This window comes from Oncorhynchus tshawytscha, linkage group LG18 (assembly GCF_018296145.1).
Source record: "Oncorhynchus tshawytscha isolate Ot180627B linkage group LG18, Otsh_v2.0, whole genome shotgun sequence".
Classification (NCBI taxonomy): Eukaryota; Metazoa; Chordata; class Actinopteri; order Salmoniformes; family Salmonidae; genus Oncorhynchus; species Oncorhynchus tshawytscha.
In genome coordinates, this window is record NC_056446.1 from 23627374 (window position 1) to 23652054 (window position 24681).

A 24681-nucleotide genomic window follows, 5' to 3' on the forward strand; every position below is an offset into this window, starting at 1 on the left:
TGTTGAGGCTCGTTTGGAGGTTTGTTAGCACAGTGTCCAAAGAAGGCCAGATGTATACAGAATGGTGTCGTCTGTGTAGAAGTGGATCAGAGAATCACCCGCAGCAAGAGCGGCATCATTGATATATACAGAGAAAAGAATCAGCCCGAGAATTGAGCCCTTTGGCACCCCCATAGCGACTGCCAGACGTCCGGACAACAGGCCCTCCGATTTGACACACTGAACTCGATCTGAGAAGTAGTTGGTGAACCAGGTGAGGCAGTCATTTGAGAAGCGTGGCTGAGGGCTGACCATTGACTCTGCTAAATGGTCGGTGATCTGATTAAAGAGATTTTGCGGTGATTAACAGAGTCTTTTGCAGTTCTTCTGGAACATCAGCTGTCTGGATTTGGGTGAAGGAGAAGTGTTTGGGCAAGTTGCTGTAGGGGTTGCTGAGATGTTGGCCAGGGTAGGGGTAGCCAGGTGGAAAGCATGGCCAGCCGTGGAAAAATACTTATTGAAATGATTGATTATCGTAGATTTATTTGTGGTGACAGTGTTTCCTATCCTCAGTGCAGTGGGCAGCTAGGAGGAGGGGCTCTTATTCTCCATGGACTTTAGTGTCCCAAAACTGTTTGGAATTAGTGCTACGGGAAGCAAATTTCTGTTTGAAAAAGCTAGCCTTAGCTTTCCTAACTGAATGAATATATTGGTTCCAGACTTCCCTGAAAAGTTGCATATCACGGGGGCTATTCGATGCTAATACAGAACGCCACAGAATGTTCTTGTGCTGGTCAAGGGCTGTCAAGTCTGGGGTGAACCAAGGGCTATATCTGTTCTTAGTTCTACATTTTTTTGAATGGGCCATGCTTATTTAAGATGGAGAGGAAAACACTTTTGAAGAGCAACCAGGCATCCTCTACTCACGGATGAGGTCAATATCCTTCCAGGATACCCGGGTCAGGTCGATTAGAAAGGCCTGCTCACGGAAGTGTTTTAGGGAGCGTTTGACAGTAATGAGGGGTGGTCGTTTGACCGCGGACACAGTACGCACGCAGGCAATGAGGCAGTGATCGCTGAGATCCTGGTGGAAGACAGCAGAGGTGTATTTAGAGGGCAGGTGGGTCAGGATGATATCTAAGAGGGTGCCCATGGTTACGGATTTAGGGCTGTACCTGGTAGAATCCTTGATGATTTGTGTGAGATTGAGGGCATCTAGCTTAGATTGTAGGACGGCCGGGGTGTTAAGCATGTCCCAGTTTAGGTCACCTAACAGTACGAACTCTGAAGATAGATGGGGGTGGCGATCAATTCACATATGGTGTCCAGGGCACAACTGGGGGTCGAGTGGGGTCTATAACAAGTGGCAACAGTGAGAGACTTGTTTCTGGAAAGGTGGATTTTTAAAAGTAGAAGCTCGAATTGTTTGGGCACAGACCTGGATAGTATGACAGAATTCTGCAGGCTAACTCCGCCCCCTTTGGCAGTTCAATCTTGTCAGAAAATGTTATAGTTAGGGATGGAAATTTCAGGATTTTGTGGCCTTCCTAAGCCACGATTCAGACACGGCTAGGACATCGGGGCTGGCGGAGGCTTCAAATGAGGCTTTTGCGGTTACAGAAGTCAATAAATGAGAGGGCCTGGGGAATGGGAGTGATGCTGGGGGCTGCAGGGATTAACCTCCATCACCAGAGGAACAAAGTAGGTAGGATAAGAGTACGGCTAAAGGCTAAAAGAACTGGTCGTCTAGTGCGTTCAGAACAGACTAAAAGGAGCAGGTTTCTGGGCGCAGAAGAATAGATTCAAGGCATAATGTACAATGGTATGGTAGGATGCGAGTACAGTGGAGGTAAGCCTAGGCATTGAGTGACGATGTGAGAGGTTTTGTCTCTAGAGGCACCATTTAAGAGCAGGTGCGGTCACCGCATGTGTGGGGGGTGACTTATTTGAGGTTATGAACTTGGAAACATGCATGACTGATTACATGTTAATGAAATAATGGAACATTAGAACGTGGAAGAGACTAAGTGCCAATAGAGAAGGTTAAGGTGAGTTCTTACTCAACAGTTTGTCTAAACGCCTAATAATGAAGGTTTAGGATGGGTTATTCTGTGGTTTATCCACCAAGACCACAGGAAACCAACATCGTCCTGTGCTTTAATTAAATAAAAACAGACGTGCACAAGCCATAGGCTGGCAGAAATACAGATGTGTGCACAGACACACGCATATGTAGTAACACTGTTTTTAATCTTCTGGAAGCACACTCTTCAATGTGCCCTTTTGAGCCTGCGGAGTAAATACCCCATCAGGCATAACACTGTTCAGGCTCCTGACAACCTAAAAACAACATTATTCCCAGAGGGGTGAAAAACTGTGCCCCCCCACTCACCAATCTGGGTCTCTGACTACTGCACCCATTTGGGGACTTGGAGGCATGAGTTAGGGGTGAATACCCATTGAGAGTAGACCTAGAAATCACTCACTACCTATGAATCCCAAGACCCTCCACCCCAGGGGTTCGTTTGGAAGATCTGGCGCCAGACAAGTGACTGGGATGATTTAAATTTGTCGGACATTTGACACATTTACTGGTCATCCATATGCATTAGGTGCGTAACTCATCCACCCAAACAGCTAGCACCATCAAAACAAGGGATATTGGCCAAATTAACATGTCCTTAAAAACAGCCTATAACTAATTACAAAAACACTATTCCTTGTGTCTTGATCTGTACATATATATTTTTTAACCTTTATTTAACTAGGCAAGTCAGTTAAGAACAAATTCTTATTTTCAATGACGGCCTAGGAACAGTGGGTTAACTGCCTTGTTCGGGGGCAGAACGACAGATTTTTACCTTGTCAGCTCAGGGATTCGATCTTGCAACCTTTCGGTTACTAGTCGAACACTCTAACTACTAAGCTACCTGCAGCCAAACTGTATAGCCTATTATTTGCAAAAAAAAAAAAAAAAAAAAAAAGCCATATCTCAGACTAGCCAATAAAAATGAAAAGATTAAGATGGGCAAAAGAACACAGACACTGAACAGAGGAACTCTGCCTAGAAGGCCAGCATCCCCGAGTCACCTCTATAATTGATGTTGGGACTGGTGTTTTGTGGGTACTACTTAATGAAGCTGCCAGTCGAGGACTTGTGAGGCGTCTGTTTCTCAAACTAGACACTAATGTACTTGTCCTCTTGCTCAGTTGTGCACTGGGGCCTCCCACTCCTCTTTCTATTCTGGTTAGAGACAGTTTGCGCTGTTCTGTGAAGGTAGTAGACAGTGTTGTACGAGATCTTCAGTTTCTTGGCAATTTCTCGCATGGAATAACCTCCATTTCTCAGAACAAGAATAAACTGACGAGTTTCAGAAGAAAGTCCTTTGTTTTTAGCCATTTTGCACCTGTAATTGAACCCACTAATGGTGATGCTCCAGATACTCAACTAGTCTAAAGAAGGCCAGTTTTATTGCTTCTTTAACAGAACAACAGTTTCAGCTGTGCTAACATAATTACAAAAGGATTTTCTAATGATCAATTAGCCTTTAAAAAGTATAAACTTGGATTAGCTAACACAACGTGCCATTGGAACACAGGAGTGATGGTTGCTGATAATGGGCCCCTGTACGCCTATGTAGATATTCCATTATTTTTTTAAATTTTAAATCAGCTGTTTCCAGCTACAATATTCAGTTACAACATTAACAATGTCTACACTGTATTTCTGATCAATTTGATGTTATTTTAATGCACAAAAAAAAAGAAGCTTTTCTTTCAAAGATTAGATTATAGGAGTAACTCTGGTAGGCCTAGAACATCCTTCCCCACCTCAAGTTCAACTGTCAGAGTCAGGTTGAGTGCCGGTGCGAACTGCGTTCATATCGTAGGCCTGCAGTAGGCCAATACCCACACCTTCAAACATTTCTAAACTTTATTAGGGTAATATCAAAGGTCAAGCCAAGCCATTGTTTATAGGGAAAATACGAGAAGCGTATTATATTTCGGCAAACACAACATCACAGTTTAAACTTAATTTGGCCAAAGTAAATGGATAAAAAGAATGAAACAAACTTAAGTTTTGAACAGGCTATAACGCAGCAATTACCAAGAAAGGCTAGTGCCTACCATACCCAACAAATGACAGAAATAGGCTAATGATATTTATTTTACAACAGGCCTACCTCTTAAACTAAATAAGGAGCACACAATTAAAGACAGATCAAACTTTATTCAGCCAACGAAAATGTCAACAGAATGAAACAAAATAAGTTTAACATATTTAACCCTTGTGTTGTCTTAAGGGTAAAAAATGACCCGCCATTATGTTTAACAGCAAAGAAAACCCTCTAAATGATATTTTTTCAACTTGAAATTTGATGACTTTTCCTAGAGCGACCACAACATTAGAAAACGTGAAACATTGTTCATATTTCCATGAAATCTGTACACCACCAGATTACAAAGATCAGTAGTTATAAAATCAGTTACACACACACACACACACACACGAAATGTAGATTGTGTGCAACTAATTGAACTCAGACTTTCTTGTGCATGTGCAGCATCTCCCCTCCACGACAACACACAACAAAATAAAAACTATTTCAGACAAAATAAACATTTCTTGAAAGCATTGTTTACTAATGGGGAATGCAGTCAGAGGCTATAAAAGGTGCTGCAGATGACAGTCCCCCCAGTTCTCTCTTTGCTGAAGCCATGAGTGCACGTTTCAGTGACCAACAGGTCAGAGATCTGATTTTTTCAGATGTCCAGGAGGAACATTTTTGTCAAAGAACAGCAAAATAACATGGTTCTTGTCACCATATGACAACCAGGGCAGGATGGCAGTACAAAATGTCATAAGGATGACCCCAGGGCCCACAAGACATGCAGTTGCCCAGGACCATCGCCTCAACATTCTACATGTTCATCACACCAGCCATCGATATAAAAAAATCATCCTGGAGATGACAAATTTGGAGGGTTTCTGTAAATATGGAGACAACTGGAAAAGGATGGATGAGATTGACCTGCGTGCCTACATAAGGCTGCTAATCTTAGCGGGTGTGTATACGTCCCGAGATGAGGCTACATCTAGTATCTGGGATGCAGAGAGTAGAAGGGCGATTTTCCGTGCCACAATGCCACTGAAAGTCTTTCACATTTTCTCAAGAATGCTACGATTTGATAACCAAGACCTTCAAGATGTGTGAGAAACAAACTGGCGGCCATAAGAGAGGTCTGGGAGAAGTGGGTGGAGCGTCTACCATACCTCTACAACCCTGGGCCTGAAGTAACAGTGGATGAGCAACTGGTTCCATTCAGAGGTAAATCTGTAATGCAAGTGATTTTCACTGTTAATTTTATTATGTATTGATTTATGTTCTTCACGTTTTTGTTTTGTGTCTATCTTATTCTTAATGTTTATACACCTTGTGGGTGGGGGCAATGGTTTAAAAAAAAGGGATTAGACTAGTATTTTGTGGTTGAATTCCTCATTGTACAGTTTATAAGAATATATCACTGTTGCCAAAAAAGTTCAAGACTTGTTTCCCTTCAATAAAATGCATTCAAAACTACTTTCTGTAGGTTTCTGCTACTTTCTTAGGCTATACAAGCGCTATCTATTGCAGTACCTTTAGCAATAATAATAATAATAAACCTCTAATGAAGTAAAGAAAACAATTATGACAGGTGTTGTGATAAAAACGATTGGTGTCCACTCTAGAGGTCGGCCGATTATGATTTTAACGCCGATACCGATTATTGGATGATCGGCACCCAAAAAAAGGCCGATGCCGATTAATCGGCTTATTTTTTAAATATATATTTTTTTAAATGTATTTGTAATAATGACAATTACAACAATACTGAATGAACACTTATTTTCACTTAATATAATACATCAATAAAATCAATTTAGCCTCAAATAAAACATGTTCAATTTGGTTTAAATAATGGAAAAACAAAGTGTTGGAGAAGAAAGTAAAAGTGCAATATGTGCCATGTTAGAAAGCTAACGTTTAAGTTCCTTGCTCAGAACATGAGAACATATGAAAGCTGGTGGTTCCTTTTAACATGAGTCTTCAATATTCCCAGGTAAGAAGTTTAAGGTTGTAGTTATTATAGGAATTATAGGACTATTTCTCTCTAAACCATTTGTATTTCATATACCTTTGACTATTGGATGTTCTTATAGGCACTATAGTATTGACAGTGTAACAGTATAGCTTCCGTCCCTCTCCTCGCCCCTACCTGGGCTCGAACCAGGAACACATCGACAACAGCCACCCTCGAAGCAGCATTACCCATGCAGAGCAAGGGGAACAACCACTCCAAGTCTCAGAGCGAGTGACGTTTGAAACGCTATTAGCGCACACCCCGCTAACTAGCTAGCCATTTCACATCAGTTACACCAGCCTAATCTCGGGAGTTGATAGGCTTGAAGTCATAAACAGCCGCTGGCAAACGCACAAAAGTGCTGTTTGAATGAATGCTTACGAGCCTGCTGCTGCCTACCATCGCTCAGTCCGACTGCTCTATCAAATCATAGACTTAATTATAACATAATAACACACAGAAATACGAGCCTTAGGTCATTAATGTGACCAAATCCGGAAACTATCATCTCGAAAACAAGACATTTATTTTTTCAGTGAAATACGGAACCGTTCCGTATTTTATCTAACGGGTGGCATCCATAAGTCTAAATATTCCTGTTACATTGCACAACCTTCAATGTTATGTCATAATTACGTAAAGTTCTGGCAAATTAGGCGGCCCAAAATGTTGCATATACCCTGACTCTGCGTGCAATGAACGCAAGAGAAGTGACACAATTTCACCTGGTTAATATTGCCTGCTAACCTGGATTTCTTTGAGCTAAATATGCAGGTTCAAAAATATATACACTTCTGTCTATTGATTTTTGGGAAGCAATTGATGTTTATGGTTAGGTACACATTGGAGCAACGATACGCACCACATCGATTATATGCAACGCAGGACATGCTAGATAAACTAGTAATATCATCAACCATGTGTAGTTAACTAGTGGTTATGATTGATTGATTGTTTTTATAAGATAAGTTTAATGCTAGCTAGCAACTTAACCTGGCTTACTGCATTCGCGTAACAGGCAGTCTCCTCGTGGAGTGCAATGTAATCAGGTGGTTAGAGCGTTGGACTAGTTAAAACTTTTTATGGCTGGTGGGCAGTATTGAGTAGCTTGGATGAAAAGGTGCCCATTGTAAACGGCCAGCTCCTCAGGCTCAGTTGCTAATATATGCATATTATTATTATTAGTATTGGTATTGGATAGAAAACATAGATATCCCTCTAGTGGTGTGGGGGCTGTGCTTTGGCAAAGTGGGTGGGGTTATATCCTTCCTGTTTGGCCCTGTCCGGGGGTGTCCTCGGATGGGGCCACAGTGTCTCCTGACCCCTCCTGTCTCAGCCTCCAGTATTTATGCTGCAGTAGTTTATGTGTCAGGGGGCTAGGGTCAGTTTGTTATATCTGGAGTACTTCTCCTGTCCTATTCGGTGTCCTGTGTGAATTTAAGTGTGCTCTCTCTAATTCTCTCTTTCTCTCTCGGAGGACCTGAGCCCTAGGACCATGCCTCAGGACTACCTGACATGATGACTCCTTGCTGTCCCGAGTCCACCTGGCCGTGCTGCTGCTCCAGTTTCAACTGTTCTGCCTTATTATTATTATTCGACCATGCTGGTCATTTATGAACATTTGAACATCTTGGCCATGTTCTGTTATAATCTCCACAGCACAGCCAGAAGAGGACTGGCCACCCCACATAGCCTGGTTCCTCTCTAGGTTTCTTCCTAGGTTTTGGCCTTTCTAGGGAGTTTTTCCTAGCCACCGTGCTTCTACACCTGCATTGCTTGCTGTTTGGGGTTTTAGGCTGGGTTTCTGTACAGCACTTTGAGATATCAGCTGATGTACGAAGGGCTATATAAATACATTTGATTAGAAAACACTCTAAAGTTTCCAAAACTGTTGAAATATTGTCTGTGGGTATAACATAACTGATATTGCAGGCGAAACCCTGAGGAAAATCAAAGCAGGAAGTGGCTTCTATTTTGAAAACTCCATGTTCCATAGCCTCCCTCTGCTCCATTTAAAGGGATATGAACAGATTCCTTTTCCTATCGCTTCCTCAAGGTGTCAAAAGCCTTCACACTTAGTTTCAGGCTTTTATTTTGAAAAATGAGCCAGAACGATAACATCACGTCAAGTGGTCACATGAGTTTTGCTCGCACAACAGAGTTTGGATAGGTATTGCTTTTCCCTCTCCTACTGTGAAAGACATTTGCGGCTGATATATTATTGATTATATATTTTAAAAACAACCTGAGGAATGATTATTAAAAACATTTGACATGTTTCTGTGGACATTATGGAAACCATTTGGAATTTGTCTGCGTTGTTGTGACTGCTCTTTCCTGTGGATTTCTGAACATAACGCGACAAACAAATTGAGGTATTTTGGATCTAAAAATAATCTTTATGGAACAAAATGAACATTTGTTGTGTAACTGGGAGTCTCGTGAGTGAAAACATCCAAAGATCAAAGGTAAACTATTAATTTCATTGCTTTTCTGATTTTGTGACCTGATGCTAAGTGTACTTAATGTTTTATCGTGTGATCGATAAACTTAAACGCTTGGATTGCTTTCGCTGTAAATTATCATTTCAAAATCTGACACGACAGGTAGATTAACAAAAGGCAAAGCTGTGTTTTCCTATATTGCACTTGTGATTTCATGAATATAAATATTTATTGTATGTAGCGCTATGCTATTCAGCGGTTGTTGATAACACTTATCCTGATATCGGGATTGCAGCCATAACAAGTTAACTGTAAGGTTGCAAGATTGAATCCCCCTAGCGGACAAGGTAAAAATCTGTCGTTCTGCCCCTGAACGAGGCAGTTAACCCACCGTTCCTAGGCCGTCATTGAAAATAAGAATGTGTTCTTAACTGACTTGACTAGTTAAATAAAAAGGTGTTAAAAAAAAAATATATATATTTATTTTTAAATCGGCCAAATCGGTGTCCAAAAATACCGATTTCCGATTGTTATGGAAACTTGAAATCGGCCTTAATTAAATCGGCCATTCCGATTAATCGGTCGACCTCTAGTCCACTCATTAAACACAGTCTTTCTGCATTGTGAAGAGGGAAAACCCAGATAGTCAAAGTTTGTGATTAATGACAGGTTGTTTCCTCATGCAAAATAGATTTGAGGTTTAAAATTCAATTAATAAGCTGCTTAATTTGAGGGGTTTAGTGAAGGCGCGTCATTTTTGACCCTTAGGACAAGGGGAGTATTCAGAATGTTAAGACTACACAGGGGTTAAAGAACTGGTTTGGATTAATACATTGGCCTACAATAACAACAATGAAATACAATAATAATGATAAAACAAATTATTATAAATACTCCAGAATTGTATCCTAACTGAATAGCGAGTTGTACAGTAGCCCCCATTTAGCCGCGTCAACATTCTTGTCATCTTTGTCCACAACCACTTTTCCATATTTAGGACATTCCCCTGGTTGCAGGGGCTCCAGACGAACATTTTCCCCTGGTGGAACTGTTTTTCAGTCCATGGCACCAGCCCATGATTTGGTCAAACTATTTTGTTTATTTTTTCATGACGCAACAGGATAGTTATACAATCAGAAAACAGATTTTTTTTTTCTCCCAGGAAAGGAGTGTGTGTCTCGCTTGACACAGCAGCAGGCCTCAGCTAAAAAAGGTACAGGCAGGCAGACACCTTCATTACAGGAAACATGAGGATAATGTACTTACCTTTTGTCCAAATCATGGTTTCAGCCTCCAAACTTTGTTTTAGTGAGGTTGATGAATGTGCAGCCAGCAACGACGCGACCAATCTTTTTATTTTATTTTTTTTACTTGCACAGCCAAGTGCGGCATGTAGCCTAGTGGTTAGAGCGTTGGACTAGTAACTGAAAGGTTGCAAGATCGAATCCACAAGCTGACAAGGTAACAATCTGTCGTTCTGCCCCTGAACAAGGCAATTAACCCACTGTTCCTAGGCTGTCATTGTAAATAATAATTTGTTCTTAACTGACTTGCCTAGTTAAATAAAGGTTCAAATATATATGTTTTTAAAGTAAAGGGTTGGTGACTAAATGGTCACAGTCTGGAGTCCTGCCTTGTAAGCTTTTCACTATAGGCATATTCTCCAACTTTCATTTTAGGCCAAGGATCCTTTCTTGCTTTCTCTCTCCCAGCAGCACAATTGGCCGGCTACAATTACAATTACCGGCTAACGGAAACCCTGCTCCACCCCTCAAATCAACACATTAACCAATCATGTGGGGTGCCTGTAATATGGGAGGGGGGAATAGCTGATTGGACAGGGTCCTACCTCTCTGCCAGGTGACCTTGGCGGGGTCGAGGTCGAGACGAACAAAGGAGCTGACCTCCTGGGGCGTGAGAGCACTGGGGTCAATCTCACTGATGCCCAAACGCTAGAGCAGGAGAGAGAGAGAGAGAGAGAGAGAGAGAGAGAGCGAGAGCGAGAGCGAGAGCGAGAGAGAGAGAGAGAGAGAGAGAGAGAAAGAGAAATGATAATGTCAACAACAGCTTATGAATCATGCAGTGGTAAAGCCAGCAGCATAGCACCTGCATCCCACTGCTGGCAGACCTCTGAAGCTAAGAAGGGTTAGTCCCTGGATGGGAGGCCAGATGCTACTGGAAGTGGAGTTTGAGGGCCAGTAGGAGGCACTCTTTCCTTTGGTCCAAAAAAAAGTATATCCCAGGTTAGTGATTGGGGCCATTGCCCTGTGTAGGTGTCCTGACTCTCTGTTGTCACTAAAGATCCAATGGCACTTATTATAAGAGTAGGGGTGTCAACCCCGGTGTCCTGGCCATAATTTCTGATCTGGCCCCTCATACCATCATTGCCACCTAATCATCCCCAGCTTCCAATTGGCTCATTCACCCCTCCTCTCCCCTGTAACTATTCCCCAAGTCGTTGCTGAGAATATGATCTGTCAACTTACCTGGTAAAAAAAAGACTGTTCAATGAGGTCCAAAAGGCTTAATTTTCCAATCTCAGACATCTATCTCTTATCCTAGAATTTCCCTGTGATGTCTATCATATCACCTTTCCCAACTAAAGGTAACTGCCAAAATAAAGGAAACACTTGAGTAACTGAGGGATACAAAGTGTATTGAAAGCAGGTGCTTCAACATAGGTGTGTTTCCTGAGATAATTAAGCAATTAACATCCCATCATGCTTAGGGTCATGTAGAAACATTCCCAGTAGCCCATTATTCTGGCTACCATGGCTAGAAGAGATCTCAGTGACTTTGCCCAGAGGGGTCTCAAAGGAGCATGGCGATTAAAGGGTATGTGTGTCTTTGTGTGTCTCAGTCACCTGATCTCAACTCAATAGAGTGGGAGACTCTGGAACAGTGCCTGAGAGTGTTTTCCATTAACAAAATTATGACATTTCTGGCAGCAGACAGGCTGATCTTTCATTTATGTCTAGTCCTAGATTACCTTCATTAGACAATTCTTAAGAGACTCCTCCAGTACTTCTCCCTCAAAGCTCTTCCACTCTCTTCGTTTCCCTCCCTCTTCCACATATCTTCAAACGGATAAATATTTCACATCCTCCTGAACTTCACCACTCAAGTCTTCCTCAAGTTGTGTGTTTGTCTCTGAGGCTGTGTGCTGGTTCGGAGGACCTCACGCCTCCATCTCCTATCTGTTTGTTATGGTTTAACAGTAAGCCGGACTGCTATCAACACTCCTATAAAAGATCTATGGTAAACCATAGAGTCCTATGTTACTCTAACTGTAATCCAAACAGATGAGTGGTGATGTTGAGGGGATAGTGCTGCAGAGTGGGAGGTACTATGAAGGGACTTTGGAAGACCAGTATATCAACTAACCGAGGCCACCTAGTGGAGGCTTTAGGGACATAACTGGGCGAGGTAACTGAACAATAGCCAGTACACATAGGACCTTAGGCAGTGAATTGGGTGGACTTACACGTAGCCTGGAAATCTGTATGGGAGAGAAGCGCCTGACTCCATTCACTGAGGGGACCAGTCTGCTGTACAGAGCCTGGAGAGATGGAACCGTAAAAGAGAATATATCAAGTGGTGATTTCATAAGTCATACACAATATGGAAGTTAAATGGGTCCTGTGACAACATTGTGATCTCACTAGTGTCACATTTAGGCATCTAACAGCTTTGAAGGGATTTGCATGGAAGAACTTCTTTATACACTGACATATCCCTTCTATACGATGTTCACCTAATAAGGAATTCCCCTCGACCACAAATTGGGGAAAACGAACATGCTTTCCCATTAAACCCCAGTGTAAAAGAGACAACTTAGTTATATGGAAATAACAAAACACGCCGAAAAGCTGGAGTGTTGTTCAATGTACATGTAACCAGGGCAAAAGTCTCGACGTACGAGTCGCAATGCTCCAACGGAGTAATAGAGCCTGCGAGAAGAGGCCTGTGGTTTCAGGCTACTCGGCATGGGAGATTGTGGGGAACCGGTGTCCAGGTAGGCTACAGGTAGTTGTGTGTGGAAAACCATTATACCATAGGAAAGACATTTAACTTGTTTAGTATAGTTCGTTTAACTCCTCACTACTTGCATCTGTATAGTACGTTTGTTTGTGTTGTTGGTCATGGCTAGCATAACGGCTAGCATAACGGCTAGCATAATGGTCCGGTCGGTAGCTAGCTAGCACTCACATGGCTGCTAGCACCGTCAAGAAAAGGGGCATGAGTCCCTACAATATTATGTTTTTTTAAGTAGTGAAAACGCTCGGAAACAGGCGATGTTGAAAAGCAATCTTCAGACATGTGCTTTTCTTAAATGTAGTTTTATAATTGTCTTAAACAAGCAGACAAGAAAATGGAGTTTGAACTTTGCGGCTATCTAATACTACTGGGAATACACTGAAACTATTTACATTGTGATGTCAATATCATTTTTAGGACAACTCTGCATTCTGATGGCATAACTCTCCATTGTGAATTTTGACATCACTGTCACCTTGTCTTTTTGGGTGGCCTCGTGCAGCATCCGGGCATCAATGGCAGCAGCCACCAGGTTATTGGCTGCAGTGATTGCATGGATATCACCTGTCAAATGGAGGTTGAACTGAGAGAGAAGGTGGGACAAAGAGAGAGAGAGAAAACGATGGTGGGACAGAGAGACAAAGAGAGATAAAGGTGGGACAGAGAAAGATATAAAGAAGATGGGACAGAGATAAAGGGACAGAGAGACAAAGAGAGAGAGAAGAGTGAGCAAAAAGAGAGCAAGTCATCATATTCAAAAGTGAAAATAACTACAGAAGTGAAAACTCAATTTACTGAATTTCATTGAACAGAGTAGAGTTCCATAGAAAACCAAGAGGGAGGGTTATATGCAATTTCAATCAGGCTATATGCCATGTCTCATACTGTGACTATGAACTCATGTTGCCCTATACTTTACTGGACCCCCACCTCTGTGACTACACCACGACACACAAAGATCACAATACAGTGAGTGCCCTTACAGTCCAACAGACTCCATCATGTAGTTTAAAGATCCATTTAACAGCCACTGGAGTATTGAGGAGAGAAAGAGAGAGAAGAGGGGGAGTTCAACGGTGCTGGTGTTTGTGTTGAAGGCAGGGAGGCTAGGAGGCTGAAGAGCCTTCTCTGAAGTGTCTGTTTCTCTGACTTTGAAGTCTGACGCCTCCCTCCCCATATCCCTCCCTCCTGCTCTCACCCTCCACCTTGTCTCTTCACGCACACTTTAGTCACAGAGAATGTTATGCACGCCTTGGGGTGTGTGTGTGTGTGTATAGTTTAAACATTGGTGTGTTTGTGTAGCCCCTTTGAAGCCGTGGGTCCAGCTGAGAGCTGCCTGTGTGTGTCTCTTACCTCCTCCATAGGGATGACCTGGGCATATCCCCCTCCCGCGGCGCCCCCTAGGGGAACACACAGACAAAACACACAGTGAGAGCGAGACAGGAGTACTGCTGAGCTGTGGACTAAGTAAACTACTCCACCTCCATCCCCTTACAATCTGAACAAAGATGTTAACAATTAGCGTCACACAGACAACATTCCCTTACCATTCTCCTCATAAGAAGCAGATGGATATGTGAACAGATTCATTTATTAGCATAGATATCTCTAACATAGATATACGAGTAGAGATCTGCCCTCTCTGACCTTTGACCCCAAAGGTGGGCCCCTGAGAGGGCTGTCTGAGGCAGGCGAAGGAGTTGAGCTTGAGGTGGGCAGAGAGCGCCTGGACCAGGCCAATGACCACTGTGCTCTTACCCTCCCCCAGGGGGGTCGGAGTGATACTGGTGTTGGAGAGAAAAGAGATAACATTAAGAGAAACGTACACACACTAATAGAGTATAGTTCTAGAATGAGGGACTCAAAGCAGGGGGAGTGCATTGGTCTCACATCATCTAATGTGTAGGTTACTGGTCTACTCGTGGTATAGTCTAATCAGCAGCACCTCACAGCCCTAACCACATTTAGCCTGTATCCAAGGCAACCAGATTCATTAGTCCAATTGGACTAATTCATGTGACCAATTGGTATCTCGCTGGACATTATAGAGATGAATAAATCAAATATAAAAGTGAGAACCCTGTGAGACCTATTAAAAATTGACTTAAAATGTAATCCTTCTTTTAACCCAATGTTGCCCAGTTTGTGGTCAAAGGTGGGAAAAGAGGGAAGAAAAAGGTAGAGGCACTTTCTCTCTCCCTATCCGGTGAACATGCTCTCTTCTTCTGACAACAATTGAGTGAGGCCCCTCAGGGAACAAAGACGGCTCCTTAAGAAGACGAGAGTGTGAGTGTGAGACCGAAGGAAGTAAGAGCCGGATAGTGAATCAGTGTGTACAGGGCCTTCAGAAAGTATTCATTCCCCTTGACTTATTCCACATGTTGTGTTACAGCCTGAATTCAAAATGGATTCAATTGACTTTTTTCCTCACCCATCTACACACACACACACACACACACACACACACACACACACACACACACAACTCCATTTTGACAAAGTGAAAACGTGTTTTCAGAAATGTTTGCAAATTCATTGAAAGCGAAATACAGAAATATCTTACATAAGTATTCACACCCTAGTCAATACATGTTAGAATAAACTTTGGCAGCGATTACAGCTGTGAGTCTTTCTGGTTAAGTCTAAGAGGAGTTTTGCACACCTGGATTGTACAATATTTGGACATGTATTTGTTTAATTCTTCAAGTTCTGTAAAATTGATAAATGACTGTCTAGTAAATTACAAGTCTTGCAATAGATTTAAACCGATTTAAGTCAAAACTCAAACTAGGCCACTCAGGAAAATTCAAATGTCATCTTGGTAAGCAACTCATGTATATTTGGCCTTGTGTTTAAGGTTATTGTCCTGCTGAAAGGTGAATTTCTCTCCCAGTGTCTGGTGCAGACTGAACCAGGTTTTCCTCTAGGATTTTGCCTGTATTTAGCTCTATTTTGTTTATTTTTATCCATTTTTTAAAAAAGAGATATATGTATGTAGTTCTTGCCGATGACAAGCATATCCATAACATAATGCAGCCACCACCCTGCTTGAAAACATGAGTGGTACTCAGTGATGTGTTGTATTTGCCCTGCAAAAAAATAACACTTTGTATTCAGGTCATAATGTTCATTTTTTGCAGTTTTACTTTAGTGCCTTACTGCAAACGGGATGCACGTTTTGGCATATTTTTATTCTGTACAGGCTTCCTTTTCATTCTTTCATTTAGGTTAGTATTGTGGAGTAACTACAATGTTCTATTACAGCAATTAAACTATGTAACTGTTTAATAGTCACCATTGGCCTCATGGTGAAATCCCTGAGCAACTGAGTTAGGAAGGACGCCTGTATCTTTCTAGTGGCTGGGTCTATTGATACACCATCCAAAGTGTAATTAATAACTTCACCATGCTCAAAGGGATATTGAATGTCTGCTTGAAAAAAAATCCCATCAACCAATAGGTGCCCTTCTTGGCGAGGCATTGGATAACCTCCCTGGAATTTGGTTGAATCCACATTTGAAATTCACTGCTCACCTTATAGATAATTGTATGTGTGTGATACAGAGATGAGGTAGTCATGAGGTAGGTAAAGCTCTGCCTTATCTCAGCTCACTGGTCACGATAACACCCACCCGTAGCACGCGCTCCAGCAGGTATATCTCACTGCTCATCCCCAAAGCCAACACCTGCTTTGGCCGCCTTTCCTTCCAGTTCTCTGCTGCCAATGACTGGAACAAATTGCCAAAAATCGCTGAAGCTGGAGACTTATATTTCCCTCACTAACTTTAAACATCAGCTATCCGAGCAGCTAACTGATTGCTGCAGCTGTACATAGCCCATCTACCTACCCCACCCCCATATTGTTTTTATGTACTTGTGCTCTTCTGCACACCAGTATTTCTACTTGCACATCATCATCTGCTCATCTATCACTCCAGTGTTCATTTACTAAACTGTAATTACTCCGTTATTATGGCCTGTTTATTGCCTTACCTCCTCACGCCATTTCCACAATGAATCTAGACTTTCTTTTTTTCCTATTGTGTTATTGACTGTATGCTTGTTTATCCGATGTGTAACTCTGTGTTGTTGTTTGTGTCACACTGCTTTGCTTTATCTTGGCCAGGTCGCAGTTGTAAATGAGAACTTGTTCTCAACTGGCCTACCTGGTTAAATAAAGTTTAAATAAAAAATGTAATAAATAAAAAGTCATTCAAAAATCATGTTAAACACCATTATTGCACACAGAGTGAGTCCATGCAACTTACTATGCGACTAGTGAAGCACACTTGTACACCTGAACTTATTAAGGCTTGTCATATCAAACGAGTTTAACATTTATTGACTCAAGACATTTCAGCTTTTCATTTATCATTCATTTGTAAATATGTCTCCAAACGCGTCTCCACTGACATTAAAAGGGGTATTGTGTGTAGGCCAGTGACACAAAATCCCAGCTGTAACAAAATAAATGTGGAAAGAGTCAAGGGGTGTGAATATTTCTGAATACACTATGTGTTTATGTGACAGTGTGTGTGTGTGTGTATGCTTGTGGCATTGGGTTGGAGAAAAAAAAGTGTTTAGCGCATTTGAACCTGTGTGTGTGTATGTGTGTGTTGCTGCCGGTCTGCCAGGGGTTGCATTCCTCAGCCAGACACATGAAAGGAGGCAGTGGGGCCTGATCTGCCAGAGCAGCAACGTTCACACACCCTTCAAAGAGGTGCCGGCCCTGACCGCCAGGGGCCCTGACAGGTATGAGGCAAGGCTCCACGGTCTCCTGACCCCTATCCATCTCCAAGAAGAAGAAAAATATATATATCTTCCTCTCTGTTTAGCCATCTAAAAGAAAAAAACCTACTGGCAGCTCACTCTCTCTCGTAGAATTTGACAAGAGGAAACCCAAACAACCTAGTTCCCAGGCATTTGTAGTAAAACTAACAGTGAGCACATTTCTGTGAGCAATGTAGTGAGAAAAGAGATGGAATCGGGGGGGTAGAAACACAAATGTGCAAAGGGGTGAAGTTCAAACAAACTAGAATAAATTCCTTGCCCAGACGGACAGTAAGACTCACCCAGCCACCAACACATATTTCCCATCAGGCTGTTCTCTGAGGCGATCCAGGAGTGAGAGGCGGACCTTAGCTTTGGTTCTGCCATAGGCCTCAGTCTCTTCCTGCAGCAGGCCTATCTCTTGGGCCAGCTGGTCCACAGGCTTAGGGGTCTGGGCACGGGAGATCTCTATGTCACTGTGGAGGAATGGGTGGACAAGTTACCCCAGACCTTATAATACAATATTATCTAAACATCGCTTAGAATACTGAGAGAAGTCCTTTTGTGAGATCTCCTACACTTGAGCTGAGGTTTGTCAAGGCAAGAAGAGATGTTGCCTCTCTTAGCATCATTCAAAGGTTGTGCAAATGGGAGCTTTGTGTTTTGTATAGAGGGATGTGGTTAGTTCCTGGGTTGCCCCAGGTAGCCCAGTGACACGGGTACGTCCTGGTTCTTACCTGGGTACAGGTGACAGTGGCTGCAGCTTGAGGCTGCGGAGTGTCCAGGGTCTGTACTGTTGTCCCTGGGCCCAACGACTGCTGCTTTGCACCACGTTCTGCATCCGGAGGGCTGCTGTTAGGGGTCCCACTCCAGACATCTCCATTCCATGATCTTCTGAGACATACAATGTTATAACAACTCAATAATAAGGTTAAAACAGTTGCATACTGAATTTCTATCTACAGTACATTCGGAAAGTATTCAGACCCCTTCCCTTTTTGGTACGTTACAGCCGTATTCTAAAATGTATTAAATGTATTTTTCCTCAATGTACACACAAGAAGACCCCATAATGACAAAGCGAAACAGGTTTTTAGAAATGTCTGAAGTTGTTATACAAATAAAAATGAGGCCTTCATGGTAGAGTGGCCAGACGGAAGCCACTCCTCAGTAAAAGGCACGACAGCCCGCTTTGAGTAAGCCAAAAGGCACCTTAAAGGACTCAGACCATGAGAAACAAGATTCTCTGGTCTGATTAAAACACAAATTAACTATTTTGTCTGAATGCCAAGCATCACGTCTGGAGGAAACCTGGCACCATCCCTATGGTGAAGCATGGTGGTGGCAGAATCATGCTGTGGGGATCTTTTTTTAGCGGCAGGGACTGGGAGAAGTCAGGATCGAGGAAAAGACGAACGGAGCAAAGTACAGAGATCCTTGATGAAAACCTGCTTCGGAGATCTCAGGACCTCCGACTGGGGCGAAGGTTCACCTTCCAACAGGACAACGACCCTAAGCACACAGCCAAGACAAAGCAGGAGGGGCTTCAGGACAAGTCTCTGAATGTCCTTGAGTGGCCCAGCCAGAGCCCCAACTTGAATCTGATATAACATTTCTGAAGAGACCTGAAAATAGCTGTGCAGGGTCCTCCCGGTTAGGCGCAGTGGTTAAGGGCGCTGTACTGCAGCGCCAGCTGCATCACCAGAGACACTGGGTTCGCGCCCAGGCTCTGTCGTAACCGGCCACGACTGGGAGGTCCGTGGGGCGACGCACAATTGGCCTAGCATCGTCCGGGTTAGGGAGGGTTTGGCCGTTAGGGATATCCTTGTCTCATCTCGCGACTCCTGTGGCGGACCGGGCACAGTGCGCGCTAACCAAGGTTGCCAGGTACACGGTGTTTCCTCCGACACATTGGTGCGGCTGGCTTCCGGGTTGTATGGCGCTGTGTTAAGAAGCAGTGCGTCTTGGTTGGGTTGTGTATCGGAGGACGCATGACTTTCAACCTTCGTCTCTCCCGAGCCCGTACGGGAGTTGTAGTGATGAGACAAGATAGTAGCTACTAAAACAATTGGACACCACGAAATTGAGGAGAAAAAGGGGTAAAATAAAAAAATAATTAAAAAAAGAAAATAGCTGTGCAGCGACACTCCCCATCCAACCTGACAGAGCTTGAGAGGATCTGCAGAGGAGAAGGAGAGAAACTCCTCAAATACAGGTGTGCCAAGCTTGTAGGGTCATACCCAAGAAGACTCGAGGCTGCCAAAGGTGCTTCAACAAAATACTGAATAAATACATAAATGTGATATCAGTTTTTTTATATACATTTGGGGGGGGGGTCTAAAAACCTGTTTTTGTTATGTCATTATGAGGTATTGTATGCAGATTGATAAGATATTCAAAAATAGATTTTAAGTTAGGCTGAAATGTAACAAATGTAGAAAAAGTAAAGGGGTCTGAATACTTTCCGAATGCACTGTATATTACAGAATCTATCCAGCAGTGAATTAACTCATTAAAAGCATATTGTGACCAAGCAGTTCTGTAATGTACCTATGATGGCGATGTTCCCCCCTGATTGACACAGGTCAGTCCTACCTGTCATAAGAGCGGAGCCACAGTGGATGACTGCAGTCCCAGGTCTCAGCCATGTGGGAGGGACATCCATATGCCCCGCAGCCAACAGGACTACAGCATTCGCCTGCATCACCCAGGCAAGAGAAAAGAAGATGGAGAAAGAGGGGACAGAGTGAGACAAAATTTAGGGAAGTGAGCAAACTAATTCAAATGACATCCTTCAGTAGTTCAAGTACAGGGTAATAGATGCAGATAGGTTTGACTTTAATCTCTGCAGGTCTTCAAAGCTCTGTCAGTCTAATCATGGCATGACAGCAATCAAACACCCCTCACATGTTTCAGGGTATTGCCTCAATTAGAGCTACACTGCCACCGAGTGGTCAAAACACAAAGTGTCTATTGAAACATGTTGTAAGTGTGCCTTGTGAAGGTGAATGTGTGTGTGTGCGCGCCTGCATCTGTGCGTGCATACCTGTTTCTGAAGAACCTCAGAGCTCCTCCGGCTGTGGAGGACCACCATACCTCTTCTCTGCATCAGGCATTGCAGGGCCACCCCAAGGGGTCCTTCACCCCCCACCACCAACACAATCCTCCCCTCCATAGGGGTGTCTACGGAAACAGGAAAATATGGTATAAGATAAATACAGTATATTTTTACTCAACAGTACAATATACATTTATCTCATATTCCTAGAATAGTCCCTCCTGGGGTTCCATAAAAGTGAGTCTTCAGTAGTCTAGTGTTTTTCTTATGGTGTTATCATTTCATTGGACTGTATCCATATGTGGATCATCTTCCCTAAACTAATAGCAAAGCTATTTCAACTGGATAGTAAACCAATCCATACACTACAATTTGACATATGCATTACATTTAGTACGTACTCGCTAGGCTTATCAGTGATGAAGAACTCTAGCTGCTTGACTTAAGTTACACGTAGTGATCTCCATTGCTGGTATGCTCTGAATTACTCCAGTCTAGTTTAAGTAGCAGTGTGACACTTTCTCTGCTCACCATGTCTGGCCAGCAGCTCCATGACAGCGTTGGCCAGGGGGGGTATGAAGCCCTGGTTCATATCTCCTCGCACCAGCCTCCCGACATTCAGGTCTGACACACTACAGTATAGACAGGACACACACGCATAAAGTAGGGCACAAGAAGTAGACATAAGACATTGCTAGTGTAGCGTTGGCAGTAGGCTGGCCAGGTGGTTTTAGGATAGTCCTCATATTGTGCATTATGAATGAGCAATAACTGGGTAGGGCTACAGTATAGATCAAATGTGATGTATGTACAATTACAGTCCATGGCACAGCATGGGTGATGGTGGTAGTAGTAACTGTATAATCCAGCCAAGGCTATGACCCTAACAATGCTCTATGACCCAACAGTGGTTTAACCTTAAAAATTCTGTCTGTCGTTGTAAGGCAACTCTTGTCATCCTATAATAGGGAATGTTTCTCTGTCATTGGGTCATGTTTTAGTTGCCCTACAATAACCCACAGTACTGTCTCTCTGACGGGCTGTTAATGTCCTGCAGCACATTCTGATTTGGACCAAATTCAATTCAGCATGGCAGAAAATGCATTGAAACTCCACAGGGCAAGAGGCACACAAAGCCAGGACAGAAAGGGACAGGCGTCAACAGATTCATTCATGGTAAAGCTCTGATACCTGTGTGGTAATATTGTAATTACACGAATTAAAACATTGTACAAACATGTTGTTATAGAAAGTACGCTGAGCTGTGTTTGTAATGAATGAGTTACCCGTCCACGTCCTTCTCTGGTCTGAGTGTGTTGAGGACCCGGCTGGTGAGGGAGGCAGGGGGGAGGTGGAGGTACACACCATGCACCCTGGGATCCTCATTCAGCTTCAACACCTCCTCTATAATCTACAGAAATAAAGAAAGAGGGTGTCGGGGAGAGGGATAAGGATGGGGTGGAATTTGGAGGGAAAAATTACTTCAGTTAAATCATAAAGGTAAACTAGCAAGAATGTGGCCCTTGATGTCTACAAGTGTGCACTCTGAAGGTGAGAGGTCAACCACTCAGGCAACTGATAGTGACCTCAGCTGCCCCTGGAAAGAGAGTGGGTTAGTGGAAGTAAAGAAACATGGAGGGAGAGAGGAGAAGAAAGAGAAAACACATGCACCGAGGACATAGTGAACGTAGAGCAGCAAACACCTCAGACACGCTCACGGAAATCCAGACATCCACTAGACCCATTCCAAAGATATCCATATTCACCTAATACACACAGGACCATGATCATCACCCTACTATGGAAAAGGTCATTCCCAGGTCCACAGCTGAGAAGGAAGGAACCTCATAAACGTATGGTGTTGAAAGAGATTCAACAATTTCCTACAACAACTATCTAGTACTCGGGGGAGATCCATGACATTGTGTCCAATACTTATTGATCATTGAGAGAGACTTTGGCTTGACTCATTAGACAGGCAATGGAAGAACAAGATATGCAGATGCATTCACCTGACACACACACACAGACACAGTAAAGTGAATGTCAGGCAGAATTTGACTTGCAGGGAAGGGTGGGAAGAAGGCAACAGCCAATGATGTGATGTCCAATCACAGTGAGTGTTGTTGGATTGTGGTGGGAATTTGTGTAGTAGGTATTAGCTGGTTTGACTCACCTCATCTTCAGTGCATTCTCTGGGCAAGCAGATCTGAGTAACGTTCAGGCCAATCTATGAAACGAGGGAGTCAGGGAAATGAACAGTGGGAAAACACCAACAGGTAACTTGACTCCTACTGAAAGGGTAGCGTAATAGTAAAATTACTTTTTTAAAGCTGAAGAGAAACAGAATCACTTAATGTACCTTTCCAGCCATCTTCTTGTTGAGCTCCAGTAAACGGTCATCCTCATCTGCCTTTGAGACAAGAATACAAAAGCCTTGAGCAACATAGACACACACCAAAAGGTTCAATAAAACAATCACAGGGGAACCTAGAAGCATGGCAGAAAATGCATTGATGGTCCCATCAATACCCAGCCCAACTGACAACAGCCAAGCACAGCAGCAATCTAAGGCCACCATGACCTACAGACGGCATGTTTACCTGTATGATAGCCAGCGTAGGTTTGAGTGCAGGGTGGCCCCTCTGCAAAGCCACCATCTCCTCTTTGGTCCTTTGAACATTCTCCCTGCAAGAGAAACCGGATTCAAAAAAACCCAGTCATCCACACTAAAGACCACATATATTCATTCACATGTAGTCCTAGGGGCAAGCTATGGAGGAAGCAGCCGGAAACAAAAGAGAATCCTTGGCATGACAATGTCGATCACACACTTTTCAAGCAACTGGTAGTCAAGCTTTATCATTATGATTGGATTGTAGTCAGATATCATGTTTGGAAGTGTAAATATAGATTGTATTGGTGGCTACAGTGACAGTTTGATCATTCAAATAAAAGGGATTGAACCACAAAAGAAAAACAACATATGCAAATATTTTGTGAAATGATACTTGTGACCATGTTATTAGTAATAATTACATAAACTCCCTTACAGAGTGTGTGGGGACTTTGTGATCTGTGCCACGTTGCTGTGCTAAGTAGCCTACTATTGGAGGTTGAGTCAAAGCCAGCCATGGGGAATGGGGATTGTACACTGAACTACATACGGCGACCATCATGTAAAAAATTAATTGTGGAACATTTGTTTGTAGTCTTTACCGGAAACGTTTTCATGTATCAGTTACAATTTGTTGCAATTACACGTGTGTGAAACATACATGCCAGCATGGGAGTAAAAACAGTGAAAAATTGCATCAGCTGGGTGGTAGTAGCAGCTCCTTAAAAGATGCCGATCACACGCGGGAAGCTCAAGTTATGAAGACGAACTACTGCAGCAACTTTAATGAAACTGGCTACATCCCACATGAAATACTACATTGCAAGTAGCGTGGATGTTCGCTGTATTCATCGAATAAGATGCTAACGTTAGCTGGCTCAACTACCAAGTTGGCTACATTCAGGAAATAAGTGAGATGGCCATTCGTTCATGTTACGAATGGTAAAAAAAAAATACATTGACTGAAATATATTGAAAAGCTTTGTTTACCTGATAGTGTTTTCGTAGCCCGGTCCATCCGTTTGCTTTCCTAATTTGGGCGCTTTTTCCGCGGAGGTAGTGCCGCTTACTGAACTAGCAGCCCGGAGAAGCAACTGGCTGTTGCTGGATGGACCTAGCGGTAGGGAGCTCTTCGCCAAGCCGAACACCCGGACTCCCGTACGAGGTTGGTGTACGGATGGGGTCGGTAAATTGCGGCAGGCATGGCGAAGTGTAGAAAGCCTCATGATGATTCTGATGAAATAACCAGTTGTTGACGTTAACTACCGACTGGTGAGACTCGGAACCCGTGATATTAAATAAACCGGTAGTGGTTGAGACACTATGCAAGCAGCGTGTTGGTAAAGCGAGGAGCAGCCCACGGGCCACCCCCTCTTATTTTTTATTGCGGTTTGTATGTGGGTGTTATATTAAACATAGAGGGAGTAAAATGTAGGCAAGCAATACAGAACAACTACAAGTCGAATAAGACATGGGAGAGATGACGAATTTTTGCAAAGAGATTTATTTATGGACTAATTCACTTGAAACAAATAGCCAAACCGAAGACATTACTCTAGTGCCTCCCCTGCGATCAAACCGCCATAAAATAAAATGAAACGCAGCTTAAGGTGATCATCGAGAGCTGCCTTTTCACCCAAAATGTAGGCTAG

At 43.0% G+C, this 24681-nt stretch overlaps 1 protein-coding gene across 4 annotated transcripts in view; it reads right to left on the reverse strand.

The window, feature by feature from the left end:
* mthfd1l (methylenetetrahydrofolate dehydrogenase (NADP+ dependent) 1 like) overlaps positions 1-24395 on the reverse strand; it is a 94329-nt gene extending 69934 nt beyond the window's left edge. Inside the window, exons 1-15 of one of the 4 annotated variants that reach the window (XM_024378198.2) lie at positions 24020-24395; positions 23016-23100; positions 22775-22825; positions 22589-22642; positions 21699-21823; positions 20944-21044; positions 20401-20537; positions 19950-20052; positions 18092-18245; positions 17657-17830; positions 14232-14368; positions 13938-13984; positions 13060-13167; positions 12031-12105; positions 10396-10498 (exon numbers count right to left, since the gene is read on the reverse strand). In XM_024378198.2, coding sequence (XP_024233966.1) covers positions 10396-10498; positions 12031-12105; positions 13060-13167; positions 13938-13984; positions 14232-14368; positions 17657-17830; positions 18092-18245; positions 19950-20052; positions 20401-20537; positions 20944-21044; positions 21699-21823; positions 22589-22642; positions 22775-22825; positions 23016-23100; positions 24020-24255 — 1690 coding nt within the window. In that variant the 5' untranslated portion in view covers positions 24256-24395. Of the gene's footprint in view, positions 1-10395; positions 10499-11535; positions 11657-12030; positions 12106-13059; positions 13168-13937; positions 13985-14231; positions 14369-17656; positions 17831-18091; positions 18249-19904; positions 20053-20400; positions 20538-20943; positions 21045-21698; positions 21824-22588; positions 22643-22774; positions 22826-23015; positions 23101-24019 lie in introns of those variants that run through there. The other 3 variants (XM_024378195.2, XM_024378197.1, XM_024378199.2) reach the window with 3 other exon arrangements.
* Positions 24396-24681: the final 286 nt, after the last annotated feature.